We start from the raw sequence: 18870 nt of genomic DNA, 5'->3' as shown, positions 1-18870 counted from the left end.
GACCAAACTGGATTTATTAAAACTCATTATTCATCTTTTAATATTAGGAGGTTAATGAATATTGTTTATACTCCTTCATTTAGTACTCCAGAATGTGTTATTTCATTAGATGCTGAGAAAGCTTTTGACAGAGTTGAATGGCCATACTTATTTAGTGTGCTTGAGAAATTTAATTTTAGTTCGATATTTATGTCTTGGATTAAATTGATATATCATCCCCCTGTAGCTTCGGTTTTTACTAGCAATTAAAGATCTCCCTTTTTCCACTTATCTTGGAGTACTGGGCAGGGATGTCCTCTTAGTCCATTATTATTTGATATTGAACCCTTAGCAATTGCTGTCCAAGACTCACCTAACATTTTTGGTATGACCTGTGGGAGTGAAATACATGTTATCATTATATGCAGATGATTTGTTGTTATACATTTCTAATCCTGAGAAATCCATTCCCGCTGTTTTATCCTTGTTGGTTCAGTTTAGTAATTTTTCTGGTTATAAATTGAACCTTAGTAAGAGTGAACCATTTCCCCTAAATATGCAGGTTCCAATTTATGGATGTTTACCATTTAAATTGGTTGCCGACTTTCTTTTTTACATATTTAGGGGTTAAAATTACAAAAAAGCATAAGGATTTATTTAAGGCTAATTTTTTACCTTTAATTGATCAGATTAAACTTCTGTTTACTAAATGGTCACCAATGTCTCTATCATTGATCGGTCAGATCAATGCTATCAAGGTGATTACCTAAATTTTTATATTTATTTCAAGCAGTACCAATTTGTATTCCAAAATACTTTTTTGATAATGTTGATCCAAAATTTCTTCATATATATAGCAGAACAAAAATCCTTGGTTAGGTAAAAGATACTTACAGAAATCTAAAAAGGAGGGGGGTTTGGCATTGCTGAATTTTAGATTTTACTATTGGGCAATTAATATTTGGTATTTAAAATTTTGGTTATGGGACTTGGATGTTACTTCAAGTCCATATTGGGTAAAGCTTGAATGTAATTCTTTACAAGGGTTTTCATTGCGTTCTATTTTAGGGACTTTGCTTCCCTTTACTCTTTCTAAATTGTATAAACAAATGGATAACCCAATAGTAAAATATACTTTACGAATATGATTTCAATTTTGAAAATTTTTTGGGTTGAATCAATTTATTCTAGCAAGTTCTATTATATCTAATTTCTTCTTTCAACCCTCTGTCATGGATCAAGCCTATTTAACTTGGAAAACTAAAGGTATAGTTCGATTTTGTGATCTATTTTTGGATAATGGTTTCATGTCCTTTGAACAATTATCTAATAAATATAACTTGCCTAGATCCCCTTTTTTTTTTAGATATTTAGGGATTAGAAACTTTTTAAATACTGTTCTTTCTACCTTCCCGAATTTATATTCAACGGATATCTTGGAGAAAGTTTTAGATTTAAATCCTTTTCAGAAAGGTGTAATAGCAACTATTTATAATATAATTATGAAAATATGTCCAGACGTATCTAATAAAGTTAAGACTGATTGGGAAAGGGAACTTAGGTTTACTTTACCAATTGAAAAATGCGGAAAAAATTCTTCAATTAGTTAACTCATCCTCTATATGTCCTAAACATGTGTTGATACAGTTTAAAGTAGTGCATAGGGCTTATCTATCTAAGGATAAATTAGCTCGTTATTACTCATATAAATCCTGTGTGTGATAGATGTCACTCTGAAATAGGTTCTTCAACTCGTATGTTTTGGTCATGTCCTTTTTTGAAAAAATATTGAAAAAATATTTTTGATATTATTTCAACTGTTTTGAATGATGATTTACAACCTCATCCTATTACCGCAATTTTTGGGTTACCAATGATAGAATCAAGTCATTTAACCTCTTAAGCTTGTCGGATGATTGCATTTCTTACATTAATAGCTAGAAGATCCATTTTGCTGAACTGGAAAGAGATTAATCCCCCCACCACATTTCATTGGTTCTCAAGCTATGTTGTGTTTAAACTTAGAAAAAATTAGAAGTGTTATTTGTGATCCCTCTATTAAATTCAAAAAGACTTGGAGGCCATTTATTCAACACTTCCATATGATGTAATTTGACCTTTTCCAAACCTACTCTATTTCTTTTTAGTATATGTTGAGGGGAGCGGAGTTATTGTCACTTATGGGGTTTTTTTATGTTTCATAACCCCCCATGTCTTTCTTTTCTTTTTTTTAGTTTAGTTGATTAGTATTGTTTAGGTTAGTTTTTCTTTTGGAGTTTTTTTTTCCTTTTTTCATGTTTTTTTTATATTTGTATCTTGTACGATTGGGAGGTTTAATACCCGTGTGTCAACTGGGTTTATATTTAAGCAACACGCATAAAAGTTGTTGGTGAACGCAGCAGGCCAGGCAGCATCTATAGGAAGAGGTACAGTCGATGTTTCGGGCCAAGGACGTTCGTCAGGACTAATAGATGCTGCCTGGCCTGCTGTGTTCACCAGCAACTTTTATGTGTGTTGCTTGAAATTCCAGCAGCTGCAGATTTCCTCGTATTTGGAGTTTATATTTAAATATGTTAATTACAACAGTATAATCCCAATAACTTTGTATCAATACTATGTTATGTTTATCATTATGAAACTAATAAAAAGATCGGAAAAGAAAGTACAAGGAGGGTTTTTGAGCATAATCTCCTGTGGCATCCGAAGACTTCTCGCACCGGCAAAGGGAACAGCCCAAGCCCGGCTGCGGAGACCCTGGAATCTGGATTCCAGCTCAGTCGGTCGATCACTGACCATGGAGGCGAAGAGATGGTCGTCCTTTCAGAGCGACAGCCCTGCTTCCAGGGTCTCGACGTTCGAGCCACATCCACAGACACTGCTGGGTTCCTCCAGCTCCTGGTCCAACTTGCCCAGCAATCAGTTTTGTTTCTAAACGCAAGCGATTCTGCAGATGCTGGAAACCTAGAGCGACGCACACAACATCCTGACAGAGCTCCAGGTGGCGCAGTAGCATAGCATTTGTCAAAAGACTATTCTGGAACCAGCAAACCGGGTTCAGATTCAGGGCCATGTGTAAGGACATTGTATGTTTTCCACCCCCCATAACTATAGACTTCCTGTGTTCTCCACCTTTCTTCCCACATTCCAAAGACATACAAGTTAGTGGGTTAACTGGTCACATGGGTGTAATTGGACAGCACAGTCTTGTTGGGCCGAATGGACTTGTTACCACACTGTATCTCTAAATTAAAACTCAGCAAGTCAGGCAGCATCTATAGAGGGAAATAAACAGTTGATCTTGGCCTTAAAAAGTCCTTCGTTAGGACAAGGAAAGCTGCATCCCTTTTTTCAGTTCTGACCCAAAAAAAAGGTCTCAGGCCAAAACGTCATCAGTTTATTCCCGAACTTCCGCCACCTCTGACGGGATCCCACCACCAAGCACATCTTTCCCTCCCTCCCCGCCCGCCTGCTGCTTTCCGCAGGGGCCGCTCCCTGCGTGACTCCCTTGTCAATTCGTCCCTCCCCACTGATCTCCCTCCTGGCACTTGCCCTTGGAAATGGAACAAGTGCCGCACCTCCCACTCCCCCTCCTCCCTCACTACCATTCAGGGCCCCAAACAGTCCTTCCAGGTGAGGCGCCACTTGCCCTGTGAGCCTGCTGGGGTCATACACTGTGTCCGGTGCTCCTGGTGTGGCCTCCTGTACATCAGTGAGACCCGAAGTAGACTGGGAGACTGTTTTGCCAAGTACTTACACTCCGTCTGCCAGAAAACGTGGGATCTCCTAGTGGCCACCCATTTTAATTCCACTTGCAATTCCCATTCCCATATGTCAATCCACGGCCTTTTCTACTGCCGTGATGAGGCCACACTCAGGTTGTAGGAGCAACACCTTGTTGGGTAGCTTCCAACCTGATAGCATGAACATGGATTTCTCAAACATCCGGTAATGCCCCCCCCCCCCCATCTCCCTCCCCTCCTTTACTATTCCCCATCCCCTTTTCCCTCTCTCGCCTAATCTCCTTGCCTGCCCATCACCTCCCTCTGGTGCTCCCCCTCCCCTTTTCTTTCTTCCATGGCCTTCTCTCCTATCAGATTCCCCCTTCTCCAGCTCTGTATCTCTTTCACTGATCAACTTCCCAGCTCTTTACATCCTCTCTCTCCCGGTTTCTCCTATCACCTTGTGTCTCTCTCTCCCCTCCATCCCCCCCATCTTTTAAATCTACTCCCCATCTTTATTTCTCTCCAATCCTGCCAAAGGGTCTCGGCCCGAAATGTCGACTGTACTCTTTTCCACAGATGCTGCCTGGCCTGCAGAGTTCCTAGCATTTTGTGAGCTTCAATACCTGTACAATGATCACTTGTTTTGTTACCCTTCTCTTCCCAAAGCTGAATTTGTTCTTCTGACGCCTTTAGGTGAGGGTGCGAGTTCCAGCCAGCTGGACTTTCTTCGTCAGAACCGTAGGTCGTGATTAATTTAAAACTGGGCTCTTTTTTTTCCCCTCCCCCTCCCGTTTCCCAGCATTTGATCGAGCGCTCCTGGTACGCCGTGACTGAGACGTGTCTGGCCTTCACCGTCTTCAGGGACGACTTCAGCCCGCGCTTCGTGGCCATCTTCACCCTGCTCCTCTTCCTCAAGTGCTTCCACTGGCTGGCTGAGGACCGCGTAGACTTTGTAAGTGTCTCTACCGCGGGGGCTGGGGGAGGAGGGGTGCGGTTGCTCGGTCTCTGCCGTGTCTGATTATCCACTGACTGGGAAACAGCATGGAATAGGCCTTTCAAGCCGCACTTGCTTGGCAGTCCCCCAATTTTAACCATCGCCTAATCGTGGGACAATTTACAATGACCAATTAACCTACCAACCGGTCGGTCTTCGGACTGCGGGAGGAAACCGGAGCACTCGGAGGAAACCCACGCGGTCACGGGGAGAATGTCCAAAGTCCTTATAGGCAGTGGCGGGAACTGAACCTGGGTCACCTGTATCGTAAAGCGTCGTGCTGACTGTGCCGCCCCAACACAGCGAGGCTCACTTTGGGCTCTGCATTAAGTACCAACTGTATCACCCCAAAGCCCTTTAAGTGTTTCTGAAGGACGCATTCCCAAAACATCTTCCGGCATTCCTCCCGCTCCCCACTGGCTGATGCAGATTCCCAGTGGGAAAGCAGGAAGAAGAAACGGTGTTTCGCTTAAACGGGCACGCTGTTGCTGGTGTGGACGTGTTGAGAAGAAGAGCCAGTTGTGACTGTAATCCAAACTAGTCATAGTGTCAGTATCTTATTTTCCAACGCTGATCCTGCTTTCTATCACCGACATTCGGGTGACAGATAGCTCGGTAAGTTAGCAGAAGCTGAACGTCCTTGGTATCAATATCCATTCAGAAATCAGACGGCAGAGGGGAAGCAGCTGTTCCCAAATCGCTGATTCAGGCTCCTGTACCTCCTCCCTGATGGTAACAATGGGAAGAGGGCATGTCCTGGGTGATGGGACGATCCTTAATGATGGACGCCGCTTTTTTGAAAGCATCGCTCCTTGAAGGTGTCCTGGGTGCTCCCTGAAGTTGGTAACTGGGGGTTCCTTTGGCCAATATAGGAGCAATACACAGCACAGAGTCTGTATTGTCACCTGCAGACCGGTAGGGAGACAAACTCCACCCTAGCATTTTTTAACGTGTTTGAGAACCTTGCCTCTTATAGAGTATTTCGGGGTAATGTTAGTGTTCCAGCTGAGACATCGTGGAGTCTTTTACGGGGCTTGTAGTGTCAGTAGCAACCGTGCGGTTTCTAGTCCACGGGTTCCACTATCCTCACCCGCTTGTTTGTCTTTCTGCGCAGATGGAGAGGAGTCCGAACATCTCAGTGCTGTTTCACTTCCGGGTCACTTGTGAGTACCAAGTGTTGGGCGGGGCTCTGGACATTGGTGTGGGGTGGGAGGGGGGGGGTCAGTGGTCTAACTCAGGAGCCAGGTGGGAGTACAACTCACGCAGGCCACGCCAGTCCAATCCGTTCAGAGTTAAATCACTTCCCCCAAAGCCCTTCTCCCGCACACTTCAAGTCTGAGCCATCTGGAATAATATCATTTATGTGCGGTGCAGATCGGTCTCTACTAAAGGTGGTATAAGGCATTCCTTCCCTCCGCTAGCCTGCAGGTCACCCTTGGGCAGGCTGTAGCCCCCTCCGATCAGGGTCTCGTGAAGCCCTGGGCACAGGCGGTGGATGGTCGTATGAGCAGCCAGTGCAGATCACAAGCCCTGGTTATGTGACCACCGACACCAGACAGACAATCTCTGCAGAGTATTGATAGTGGCGGGGGAGGGGGGGGGTCACCCGTCTTGTAAAGACATTGCCCAGAAGAAGACAATGGCAAACCTCTTCTGTAGAAAAGTTTGCCAAGAACAATCATGGTCAAGGAAAGTCCACGATCGCCCACGTCACACAACATGGCACGTAATGATGATGACTATCAATTGTTGCATTGTCCTTGTTTGGGGATCAGACAGATTTTCTGAATGTAATCCTCAAAAAGGCTTTGTGGAAATCCTTTTGACCTTCTTACACATTTCTTACACTGTTAGCTCCTAACAACAATAATAATAGTAGTAATTTTATCTGTTTATTAAGATGCCCTTCTCATCCGTCAAGCCTCATCACCCAGCAATCTCCCTGGACTTAACCTTAGCCTAATCACGGGACAATTTACAATAACCAATTAACCTACCAACCGGTACGTCTGTGGACTGTGGGAGGAAACCAGAGCACCAAAAGACCTAATTCTCCTCCCAATTTTTGCGACCTTATGGTCTCCCAGAGGAAGCCCACGCAGTCACAGGGAGAGTGTACAGGGCAGCAGCGGGAATTGAACCCTGGGTCACCTGTGCTCCGAAGCATCTTGCTAACCGCTACACTACCGTGCTGCTCCTAATAATCGTGATAATTGTAGATACAGATCACTTTTCATACTGACAATGTAGTTGAAAGAGCTTTGCAATGGGATAAAAGTACCAACATGAAAGTTACAAATTTTTAAAAATGTGAAAATAAAGAGAAAATGACGTTAGTTAAAAGCAAGATTAAATAGGTTTTGAGCTGGTGTTTAAAAGTGTCAACTGAGTCATAAGTGGTTTTACATAGATTTAGCAGAGTAGTTCAAGAAGAGCTGACCTGCTAATTGTCTTTTGAGGGAGATTGTTTAAATTTAAAAGACTGGCAGGAGAAGACCTGACAGCTCGAGCAGGATTATCAAACGGAGGCAATTCTGTGATATACTCCAGTCGGAGACCGTAAGGAGCTTTAAAAACAAGTAAGAGAGCTTTTAAAATCAATTCTAAAGGATACAGGAAGCCAATGCAGAGTATCTAGGACGGGAGTGATGTGTTCCCTCACCCTGGTTTTGGTTAAAAGTCGAGCAACGGCATTCTGAATGAGTTGAAGTTTGACAATAGGTTGCTTTGGAAGGCCAGTAAAAATTGTATTACAGTAATCCAGTCTATTCGATATAAAGGTGTTAATTAGTTTTTTCTCAGCTTCATGACTTGACAGAAACGAACGTACCTTTGCAATATTCCTGAAGCGTGGAAATGCTTCTCTGATCATTTTCATATGTGGGATTTGAAATTCAAATCTGTATCCAGGATCACACAGGCTAGTTACTTCTGATTTTACAAGTTCATCGAGAAGTTTATCTCTTTTGGCTTTGGGACCGACCAGCAGAATTTCAGTTTTATCCTCATTTAGTTTCAGGAAGTTATTTCTCATCCTTTTTGATTATTGCTGCCAGACCAGAAGTCAGGGAAGGTGGGGGTGTTATCATCACCAGGCTCAACTTAGATATAGAGTTGTGTGTTGTCTGCATAACTGTGGAAATCAAGTTTATGCTTTCCACTGAAGTCTCCTAAGGGGAGAATGTACAGGAGAAGAGTAGGGGATCAAGACAGCTTCCTTGAGCAACACCAAAACGTACACGTATCTCTCAGAAAATTGGTCTCCAAGATCGACAAAAGGTTTCTGTGTAAGATATATGAATGAAGCTAAGTAAGGGCACTACCAGAGAGGCCAGCCCTGTTCTCAAGGCGATCTAGGCAAATGTTGTGGTCGATTATGTCAAAGGCATCACTTAGAGAATGAGAACTGAGACTCTGGCATCAGTGCTGAACTGACGGTTGCTGTCTCCGAACTGTGGGGTTTGCTCAAAGGCCGGGGTTCCCGACCATTTTTATGCCACGGACCCTGGGTTGGGTCTAAAAACCTGACTGAAACTTTTCCAGAATATTTTCCTCATTCAGAAAGCGACAATGAGCTGGGTCAGGCAGCGTCCGCGAAGGGAAATGGACAGTTGACATTTTGGGTCAAAATCCTTCCTCTGGGGAGACGGCTGGTATGAAGGGCTGGTGCAAAATCTGGTGGGCGACTGGTGGATCCGGCTGAGGAGGGGAGAGAGTGGGAAGGGTTAGAGACTGGCAAGTGATAGGTGGTTATCACTATTTGACAATCAGGCTCCTGAACTAGCGTGGATTACCTCGCTCACCTCAACAAAGAGCTACTTAAACAGCTTACAGACTCTCCTTCAATTACTTTACAGCTGGTTCTCTTGTATTTTCACGTGCATAGTTTCTCTTTGGTTGTTTACCAGTCTTTGCTTATGTGTAGTTCTAAACTCTGCAGTGTTTTTTTTCTTGCAAACGTCTACAAGGAAACGAATCTTAAGGTGGCATTTCACTTATCCGTGCTTTGTTGGTAAATTTGCGTTGAACTGTGGCACTGAGCAGAAGGAGCAGAGTTTGGTTATAAACCACCCCCCCGGCCCTAAGCACGTGCAGTTTGAAATTTACATAGGTGATTCTAAAATTTGCCAGGCGGGGACAGCCCCGTCCCCAAGATGGTGCCTTTCTTCAAGCCGACGTGTCCTCTCTGAAGAGCCCGTCGCTGCTCCTGGACGTCCGCTAGCCGAGCGTGTACTGCTGTGGTCCGTGCAGCCTTGGCTTCGGTGACCTGGCCCCACCAGGGTCAGGTTGGCCACCTGCCACGGCCACGCTAAATGCTGGAGGAACTGGGCAGGCCAGGCGGCCTCCGTGGAGAGGAATGAAGAGCTGCCGTTCCGGGCCAGGGCCCTTCATCGGGAAACACCTGCCCCTGCAGCTGGTGTCTGCGGGTGTGGGGCTGCCGTTTAAGGGTGAGGCCCCAGGCAGCGTCACCCACTCTGACTCAGCACACCCTCTCTCACCTTGCGGGCTGACCAGGGCCCCTTCCGGCTCAATAATACTTAATTAAAAAGGAGAAATCTACCCAAATGCAGTTTTGTTTGAAAGGAAGTGCCAGGAAGTTAATGAGATTCAGCATCTTTTTTTTTAAATTTACTACTTGAGATACCGCGTGGAATAGGCCTTTCCCTTTGAGGATTAAACCTGGGATCTAGCCTAATCACGGAGCAATTTACAATGACCAATTAACCTACCGACCGGTGGGATTTTGGATTGTGGGAGGAAACCGGAGCACCCGGAGGAAACCCAAGCAATCACTGGGGGAGAACATTCACGCTGCTTACAGGCAGTGGTGGGAATTGAACCTGGGTCGCCTGTACTGTGAACCGCCGTGCTAACCACTACACTACTTTTTTTTTTGAACAGAAGCAAGATGAAGAGGAATATCTAAAAGCCCTATACCTGTATAAGTGGGATGTTTAGACACTGTTAATGGAGCGTAACATCAGAATTGGGAGCCGGAATCAGCCGTTCGGCCCATCAAACCATCAGCAGGGCAGCATGGTAGTGTGGCGATTAGTGTAATGTCTTACAGCGCCAGTTGAAAGAATGAGGTTCAGTTCCCGTTGTGATTTTTTAGGAGTTCGTACGTTCTGCCCGTCACCGGATGTGTTTCCTCGCACAGCACAAAGACGTACGGGTTAGGGTTATTAAACTGTGGGCATGCTCTGTTGGTGCCAGAAGCGTGGTGATACTCGTGGGTTCCCCCACCCCCAGCATATCTGGGGTCGTAGACAAAAATATTTTTCACTGTGTTTTGATGTACATGTGACAAGTAAAGTTAATTTTTACCTTCTAGCTTCAAGCCCTGCACCACCATTCCGCAAGATCACGGTTAATCTGGCTGTGGACACGTCTCCACTTAACTGCCGCCTTCTTCAACCACCCCCCCGCCCCCATAATCCCCCTGCTGTACAGAAATCTTAACTGTTGACTGAAGTATATCCTGTACTGCTCTAAGATGACATTTGACACATAGTGCAGTCTTTCAGATTGGGTAGCGTAGAGGTTAGCATGACGCTTCACAGTACAGGCAACCCGGGTTCAATTCCCGCCATAAGGAGTTTGTGCGTTCTCCCCCCCCCCCGTGACCGTGTGGGTTTCCTCCGGGTGCTCCGGTTTCCTCCTACAGTCCAAAGACTGTAGGTAATTGGTCTTTGTAAATTGTCCTGTGATTAGGCTAGGGTTGAACTGGGGGATTGCTTTGTGGTGTGGTTGGAAGGGCCACTCCACACACTATCTCAGTTAGCAAAAAAATTGGTTATATTGTTGTCATATGCATTAGGATGCAATGGAGTTCCTTGCTGGCATGAAGCTCATAAAACACATGAGAGAATATTCATGGTAGTAAATATAACAAGCACAAAATAGAATGGTGCGAAGACGGCAAAGGAATCAGAAAGAAATGCTAAAGTAACAATAACAGAGTTAAGGGCCAGAGAATGTGACACGACTACAGGGAAGATGTAAGGGAGGCAGTTCAGGAGTCTTGACAGCAATGGGGAAGAAGCTGTCCTTGAGTCTTGTCATCTGAGCTTTCAGGCTCCTGTATCTTCTGCCAGAAGGTAGAAAAGGTTTGAGGTGGGAGGGGAAGTGGCCAAGCAGGCATCTTTGACTGTACTTGCAGGTTGAGTCAGAGGTGAAGAAGGCAAATGCAATGTTAGCATTCATTTCAAGAGGTCTGGAGTACAAGAGCAGGGATGTGATGCTGAGGCTTTATAAGGCACTGGTGAGGCCTCACCTTGAATATTGTGAACAGTTTTGGGCCTCTCATCTTAGAAAAGATGTGCTGGCATTGGAGAGAGTTCAGAGGCTGTTCACAAGGATGATTCCAGGAATAAAACGGTTATCAAATGAGGAACGTTTGATAGTTCTGGGTCTGTTCTTGCTGGAATTTAGAAGGATGAGGAGGGATCTCATTGAAACCCTTCGAATGTTGAAAGTCCTAGTCAGAGTAGATGTGGTAAGGATGTTTCCCATGGTGGGGGAGTCTAGGACAAGAGGGCACAGCCTCAGAATGGAGGGGCGCCCATTCAAAACAGATGTGGAGAAATTTCTTTCGCCAGAGCGTGGTGAACTTGTGGAATTTGTTACCACAGGCAGCTGTGGAGGCCAGGTCATTGGGGCAGAGCGTGATTGGTTCTTGATTGGCCATGGCATCAAAGGTTATGGGGAGAAGGCCTGGGAGTGGGGCTGAGGATGGGGATAAAAGGATCAGCCATGATTGAATGGCGGAACAGACTCGATGGGTCAAATGGCCTGATCCTGCTCTGATGTCCTGTGGTCTAATCACAAGATTCTGCAGGTGCTGGAAATCTAGAACAACACACATACACACACACAGACTGAGACATACACACACAATGCTGTCGGGACTCAGCAAATGAGGCTCTATAACCAGCTGGCATTTTGGGCTGAGATTCTTCATCAGGACTTGGTTACACTGCGTAGATGCTACCCGAGCTGCTGAGTTCATCCAGCATTTCTGTGTGTGTTTTGCTTGACTGTACTTTAAACCTTTGCTTCAGGAAGGCTGACAGTATCATCAAGAAATGGCTGAGATGATTGGAGATGTGTTGTTAATTCTGACTTGAGCAGGCCAAAGCGACTGGGGGAGAAGTTTCTCTTATCTGTATAATAACCCCTGTCAATGCTGCGGTTTATACTCCGACTGCACCACTACTTAACGCTCTTATGGACTGACAGACATCACAACCCAGTGCTGTCCCTGCCTTGGGAATCTGTGGAATGGGACAGTGTTGAGGGCAATTTATTTGTCATTTGGCCCATCGAGTCTGCGACACCATTCCATCACTTTCCTGACTTCTCCTCTAGCCCTTGGCATCCTGACCAATCAAGAACCTATTGACTAAAAGTATACCCAGTGACTTGGTCTGTGTAATGTTTTCCACAGATTCACCACCCACTGGCTAAAGAAATTCCACTCCATTTTTGTTCTAAATGGATGTCCTGTGTCCCCTTGTCCTAGACTTCCCCACTACAGGAAACATCTTCTCCGTGTACGCTGTCTAAGCCTTTCAATATTCAAAAGAGATCTCTCCTCAACTCCCTCCTCCTAAACTCCATCGAGTACAGGCCCAGAGCCATCCATCACTCCTCATGTGATGACCCTTTCCTTCCTGGGATCGATCCCGTGAACCCCCTCTAGACCCTCTACAATGCCAGCACATCCCTTCTTAGATAAGGGGCCCAGAACTGCTCACAATATTCCCACTGTGGTCTAACCAATGCCTTATAAAGCCTCAGCATTACATTCTTGCTTTTATATTCTCATCCTGTCGAAACGAATGCTAAAATTGCATTTACCTTCCTTGCCACTGGTTCAATCTACAAGTTGACCTTTAGGACGAGGTCTGCCAAGTCCCTTTGCACCTTGGATTTTTGAATTATCTCCTTGTTTAGAAAATAGTCTCTGCCTTTATTCCTTCTAAAGTGCATGACCATACACTTCCTGCACTATATTCCTTCTGTAACGACTTTGCCCGTTCTCCCAATCTGTTGAAGTCCGTCTGCAGCCTCCCTGCTTCCTTAACACGACCTGCCCCTCCACCTATCATCTGCAAATTTGCCCGCAAAGCCATTAACTCCGTCATCCCAGTCACTGAATTTGAATTGGCTTTATTTCTTACATCCTTCCCATACATGAGTAAAAATCTTCACGTTATGTCTCCATCTAAATGTGCAATCATAGTAATGCTTAATAATTTATAAATAAAACAGTCAATGTAGTATAGGGTACACTTAAGTCAGCATGGTTCATCAGTCTGATGGCCTGGTTTCTATGTTTCTAAGAAGTTGTCCCGGAACCTGTTGGTCCTGGCTTTTATGCTGCGGTACAGTTTCCCGGATGGTAGCAGATGGAACAGATTCTGGTTGGCGTGACTCAGGTCCCCAATGATCCTACACCTGTCTTTGTAAATGTCCTGAACCATGGGAAGTTCACGTCTACAGATGTGCTGGGCTGTCCGCACCACTCTCTGCAGAGTCCTGCGATTGAGGGAGGTACAGTTCCCATACCAGGCAGTGATGCAGCCAGTCAGGATGCTCTCAATTGTGCCCCTGTAGAAAGTTCTTAGGATTTGAGGGCCCATACCAAACTTCCTCAACCGTCTGAGGTGAAAGAGGCACTGTTGTGCTTTTTTCGCCACACAGCTGGTGTGTACAGACCACGTGAGGTCCTCGGTGATGTGGATGCCAAGGAACTTGAAGCTGTTTACCCTCTCAACCCCAAATCGATTGATGTCAATAGGGGTTAGCCCATCTCCATTCCTCCTGTAATCCACAACCAGCTCCTTTGTTTTTGCGACATTGAGGGAGAGGTTGTTTTCTTAACAACACACTGACTTCTTCCCTGGAGGCCACCTCGTTATTGTTTGAGATAAGGCCAATCAATGTAGTGTCATCGGCAAATTTAATTAGCAGATTGGAGCTGTGGGTGGCGATACAGCCACGGGTATACAGGGAGTAAAGGAGGGGACTCAGTACGCAGCCCTGAGGGGCTCCTGTATTGAGAGTCAGAGGGTTGGAGGTGAGGGAGCCCACTCTTACAACCTGCTGGCGATCTGACAGAAAGTCCAGGATCCAGCTGTGCAAGGCAGGGTCAAGGCCGAGGTCTTTGACCTTCTTGTCGAGCCCGGATGGAACTATGGTGTTGAATGCTGAACTGTCATGTAAAGAAGCGTTCCCAAACATCGCGGTTAGCGTGACGCTATTACAGCTCAGGGCATCGGAGTTCAGAATTCAATTCCATTGTCCTCTGTGAGGGGTTTTTGTGTCCTTCCAATGACTGTGTGGGTTTCCCCCCACAGACCAAAGACTTGATGGTTAGTTGGCCATTGTAAATTGTCCTGTGACTGGGCCAGGGTTAAATAGCAGAGTTGCTGGGCTGTGCGGTTTGGCCAGAAGGAGCTGTTCCATTTCCCAAATAAATGGACAAAAACGCACCCCTGCGGCACTCCACTAGTCACCGGCGGGAACGAGTTCTGTTCACCGCGTTCAGACGCTGACCTTCGGTAGCTAAAACCTGTGCCCTTTCTGTCTCCTGCAGCGCTCATGGGCTTGCTGACCGTGCTGGACCTGCTCTTTGTGAACCACGCCTGTCACAGCATCATCACTCGAGGAGCCTCTGTCCAACTGGTGTTCGGCTTTGAGGTGAGACTGGGTCCCGCTTTCACAAACTGCCGCGGCTCTGAAAGTGTACGTCAGGACTGGTACCTCTTGTGGAATTGGCTTCAAAGGAGTTATGTGACCATAACCCATCTGGGGCCTCCGTGGGTGTCGCGTCCTCGCTGTCCGGATACGCAAGCCTGGGCAGTATGACTGAGGACACGCAGTCCTCTTTTATTGTCATTTCGTAAGGCATGCATTAAGAAATGATAAAATTATTTTCCAGAATGAGATCACGGAAAACACATGACAAACCAACTTAAAAACTAACAAAAACTACATAATTATAACATATAGTTACAACAGTGCAAAGCAATACTGTAATTTGATAAGAACAGACCATGGCACAGTGAAAGTCTCAAAGTCTCTCGAAAGTCCCATCATCTCACGCAGATGGTGAACCTCCAGCACCGCCAACTTGCCGATGCAGCATCCCGGAAGCATCCGACCACAGTCCGACTCCGAGTCCGTCCGAAAACCTCCGAGCCTCCGACACCGAGCACCATCTCTGCCGAGCGCTTCAACCCCGGCCCCAGCAACAGGCAATACGCAAAGCCAAGGATTTGGGGCCTTCGTCTCCGGAGATGTTTGATCGCACAGTAGCAGCGGCAGAGAAGCAGGCATTTCAAAAGTTTTTCTCCAGATGTTTCTCTGCGCTTCTCACGGCTGTCCCCATCAAATCCGGATTGTGCACGGCCCCTAGTTACACATATCGATATCATTCGGAACGGCTGCACGCACTGCCATCTTCTCCTCCTCGGATCAGTACGATACGGAGAGCAAGCTGTTGTCCATGTAGCAAGCTTTCCCCCTCTACGCATTTGATGAACCCAGAGGAACGGCAGAGACCGATAGCTGGGTGCCAGCGGCGTTACGGGAGTTGCCAGTTGGGATTGAACTCAAACCACGACTGCCTTGGAGTCTCATCTCCAGATTTTTCCTTCGGGGTTCGCTCCCGAAGCCTTCTCCGAGAGCGGGTACAGCCGCAAGGCAGCGGAGGTTTGAGATCAGAGTTTTCCTTCTCCTTGATCATCTGCCCAAAGAGCCAGTAACCTGTCTTGGCCCCTTCACCTGTCTGTAAAAAGGGTTTTGCCGAGCTTAGTAGCTGAGCTGGAGGTGGCCGGGAGCTGGGCTTGGTTGTCAGAGGCTGTTTGAGGACCACGCCACTGGGAGTGTTTAGTAGACAGTGGGGGCTCGTCCCCACTAACACTCCCAACCATAGTAAGCTTGAGGAATAGCCCAAAATTAGTCAACTTGGCTTCTTTCCTATTGAAGTGATTTAGGGTCCTGAAGAACCACAGGGTGGAAGCAGACCCTTTGGCCCATCTAGTCTGCCCTATCCCTTCAACCAGCACCTGGACCTCCCACCCCCTCCCTCCAAACTTCTCCAAATGTTGAAATCAAAGCCACGCACGAAGAGGCGGCCAAAACGTCGGCTGCCTTTTTTGGAGAGGAGAATGGAAAGTCGAGTTGTTCCGCAAGTTGGGGGAAGTGTGGTGCCGAGGTTCCGAAATCACTGCAGAGCGGTTGGCACGGGAACGTAGCGGCTGGCATAGCACTGTAACAGTGCCGCTGAGGTCAGTTCCTGCCACTGCCTGTGAAGGAGTTTGTACGTTCCCCTCGTGACCGCGTGGATTTCCTTCGGGTGCCCAAGGTTCCTCCCAAGTTCCAAAGACGTACCAGTCAGTCAAGTCCAGTGTATTGTCATTTAGCTATATACATGTATCCAGTCAAAGGAGACAGCGTTTCTCCGGACCAGGGTGTAATGCACAGCAGTACACTTACCACACATAACACACAGTAACTTCTGAAGGCAAGGATAAAATCTACAGATGAATCAGATGAAGTGCACTAATATTAAACATTGGAAGGAACGGGACAGATTAACCGGTGACACTTCGAAGGTGATGCAGCAGGGAGTTCTGAGGAAAGGAACCGTTTCCCATCCTGACCGTTCTCGTCTTTATGCTTCAGAGTCTCCTGCCTGATGGTAGAAGGTCAAAGGGGATGGATGGATGGGGGGGCCCTTGATAATACTAAGGGCCCTGCATACGCGGCACTCCTGATAAATGTCCCCGATGGACGGTAGGGAGACCCCTACGATCCTCTCGGCCGTTCTCACAGTCCTTTGTAGGGACTTCCGGTCCGATGCTGGGCTGCTCCCATACCGAATGGAGAAGCAACTTGTCAGGGCGCTCTCCATGGTGCTCCTGTAAAATGCAGTTAAGATGGAGGGGGGAGTTAGTAGATTAATTGGCCACACGGTGTAATTGGGCAACGCAGGCTCATGTGCCGGAAGCTCCTGTCACCCCGCTGTATCTCTAAATAAAATACTGTGAAGGGAACCATGTATAAAAGCCGGTAGTTTTAATGTAACTGCACAGATTGCTGTTGAGACTGCAGCCGAAGCCTTGTCTAATTTCATTCTAGGACTTTGGGCTTACGTTGGTGGTAGTGTAGGGAAGGCTGGGTTTGTTCCTGAAGTGAAGAAGTTCATGTAAGAATTTATTAACCTTAACGTGATTTATCCCCGAGGGTCAGGGTGTATATGCTAACCGCAGTGCTGTTTCCTTGCAGTATGCCATCCTGCTCACCATGGTCCTCACCATTTTCATCAAATATGTTCTGCACAGCATTGACCTGCAGAGCGAGAATCCCTGGGACAACAAGGCCGTTTACATGCTCTACACAGAACTCCTGACTGGTACGTAGGGTTTGCCAACCAACGAGGGCCTCTGCGACCACCCACGGGTTTGCAGCTGCATTGCGTCCCTGTGCGGGGTGGGGAGTCGTCGCTTGACTCCCCGCGCTCGCTCAACACTTCCGGGCGAATGAGCACGTTCAACAGAGTTTACAAAAAAACGTGAGGACCCACCGGTAAGGGGAAAATCGTAAGCACAAGAAATCCGGGGCAATGCACACACAAAATAATGGAGGAACTCAGCAGGTTGGGCAGCCTCCGTGGAAAATATGTGCCCTCCTTGAAACGTTGACTGCTCACTCTTTTCCTTAGAAGCTGCTCCTCCAGCTTTCTGTATGTGTTGCCAAGGGAAAAAACGAATTCCTTTTCCCAAGGTGATGGAGGCCAAAACTAGAGGACGTAAAGGGAGAGGGAAAGACTTAAAGGAGATCTTGGGGCAACTTTGCCAAATGGAAGTTGGTATATTAATGGAATAAGCTGCCAGGGACAGTGGCAGAGGTGGGTGCAATTATGGTTAAATATCAAATGTTGAAGGGTCTTGATGGAGAAGGTGGCGGGGGAGTCCAAGACCAGAGGGCACAGCCTCAGAATAGCAGGGTGTCTTTTTCGAACGGAGACGAGGAATTTCTTAGTCAGAGGGTGGTGAATCTGTGAAATCCATTGCTACGTACAGCTGTGCAGGGTATATTTAAGCCGGAGGTTGATGGGTTGTTGATCAATCAGGGAGTCAAAGGTTACGGGGAGAAGGCGGGAGACTGGGGTTGAGAGGGACAATAAATCAGACATGGCATGTCAAACCAGATTCGATGGACCGAATGGCCTAATTCTGCTCCTGTGTCTTGTGGTTTTCCTCCCACAGTCCAAAGACACACAGGTTGGTAGGTTAATTGGTCATTGTAAATTGTCCAGTGATTAGACTTGGGGGAATTGCTAGACGGCACGGTGCTGTATCTCATATATATAAATGGTTACTATCAATAGGAAGGGTGGGAACAACAGACCCCTCAGTTAATGGCAAGGCTGCGTGGCATTTAAAAAAAAAAGTAAGGGACCCCGAATTCCGAGAGGCTGTGGGTGAAACACCGGCAAATGGGACAGGCATGGTCAGCATTGAACTGTCGGAGAGACGGTACTGAGGGAGTGTCTCACTGTCAGAGGGGCGGTACTGAGGAAGTGTCTCACTGTCAGAGGGGCGGTACTGAGGGAGTGTCTCACTGTCAGAGGGGCGGTACTGAGGGAGTGTCTCACTGTCAGAGGGGCGGTACTGAGGGAGTGTCTCACTGTCAGAGGGGCGGTACTGAGGGAGTGTCTCACTGTCAGAGGGGCGGTACTGAGGGAGTGTCTCACTGTCAGAGGGGCGGTACTGAGGGAGTGTCTCACTGTCAGAGGGGCGGTACTGAGGGAATGTCTCACTGTCAGAGGGGCGGTACTGAGGGAGTGTCTCACTGTCAGAGGGGCGGTACTGAGGGAGTGTCTCACTGTCAGAGGGGCGGTACTGAGGAAGTGTCTCACTGTCAGAGGGGCGGTACTGAGGGAGTGTCTCACTGTCAGAGGGGCGGTACTGAGGGAGTGTCTCACTGTCAGAGGGGCGGTACTGAGGGGGCGCCGCACTGTCATAGTATAAAATCAATTTCTCCCTCTGGTGAACAAATTCTTCCCCAGCATGGCCCTTCTATTCTGCACTCTGACCTTTCACCTCTCTCACCTGCCTATTACCCCCCCCCCCCTCGGGTCCCCTCCTCCTTCCCTTT

General features: G+C 47.0%; 1 protein-coding gene across 4 annotated transcripts in view; it reads left to right on the top strand.

Moving 5' to 3' along the window:
- Positions 1-18870, top strand: part of syvn1 (synovial apoptosis inhibitor 1, synoviolin) — a 91938-nt gene that overhangs the window by 36016 nt on the left and 37052 nt on the right. For all 4 annotated transcript variants that reach the window (XM_063036625.1, XM_063036626.1, XM_063036624.1 and 1 more), the window contains exons 4-7: positions 4501-4653; positions 5810-5858; positions 14300-14403; positions 16996-17122. In XM_063036625.1, coding sequence (XP_062892695.1) covers positions 4501-4653; positions 5810-5858; positions 14300-14403; positions 16996-17122 — 433 coding nt within the window. The remainder of the gene's footprint in view (positions 1-4500; positions 4654-5809; positions 5859-14299; positions 14404-16995; positions 17123-18870) is intronic.

The sequence above is a fragment of the Mobula hypostoma genome, chromosome 30 (genome assembly GCF_963921235.1).
Source record: "Mobula hypostoma chromosome 30, sMobHyp1.1, whole genome shotgun sequence".
Classification (NCBI taxonomy): Eukaryota; Metazoa; Chordata; class Chondrichthyes; order Myliobatiformes; family Myliobatidae; genus Mobula; species Mobula hypostoma.
Note: the sequence above shows the minus strand (reverse complement) of the source record. Positions and strands in the feature narration are given on the sequence as shown.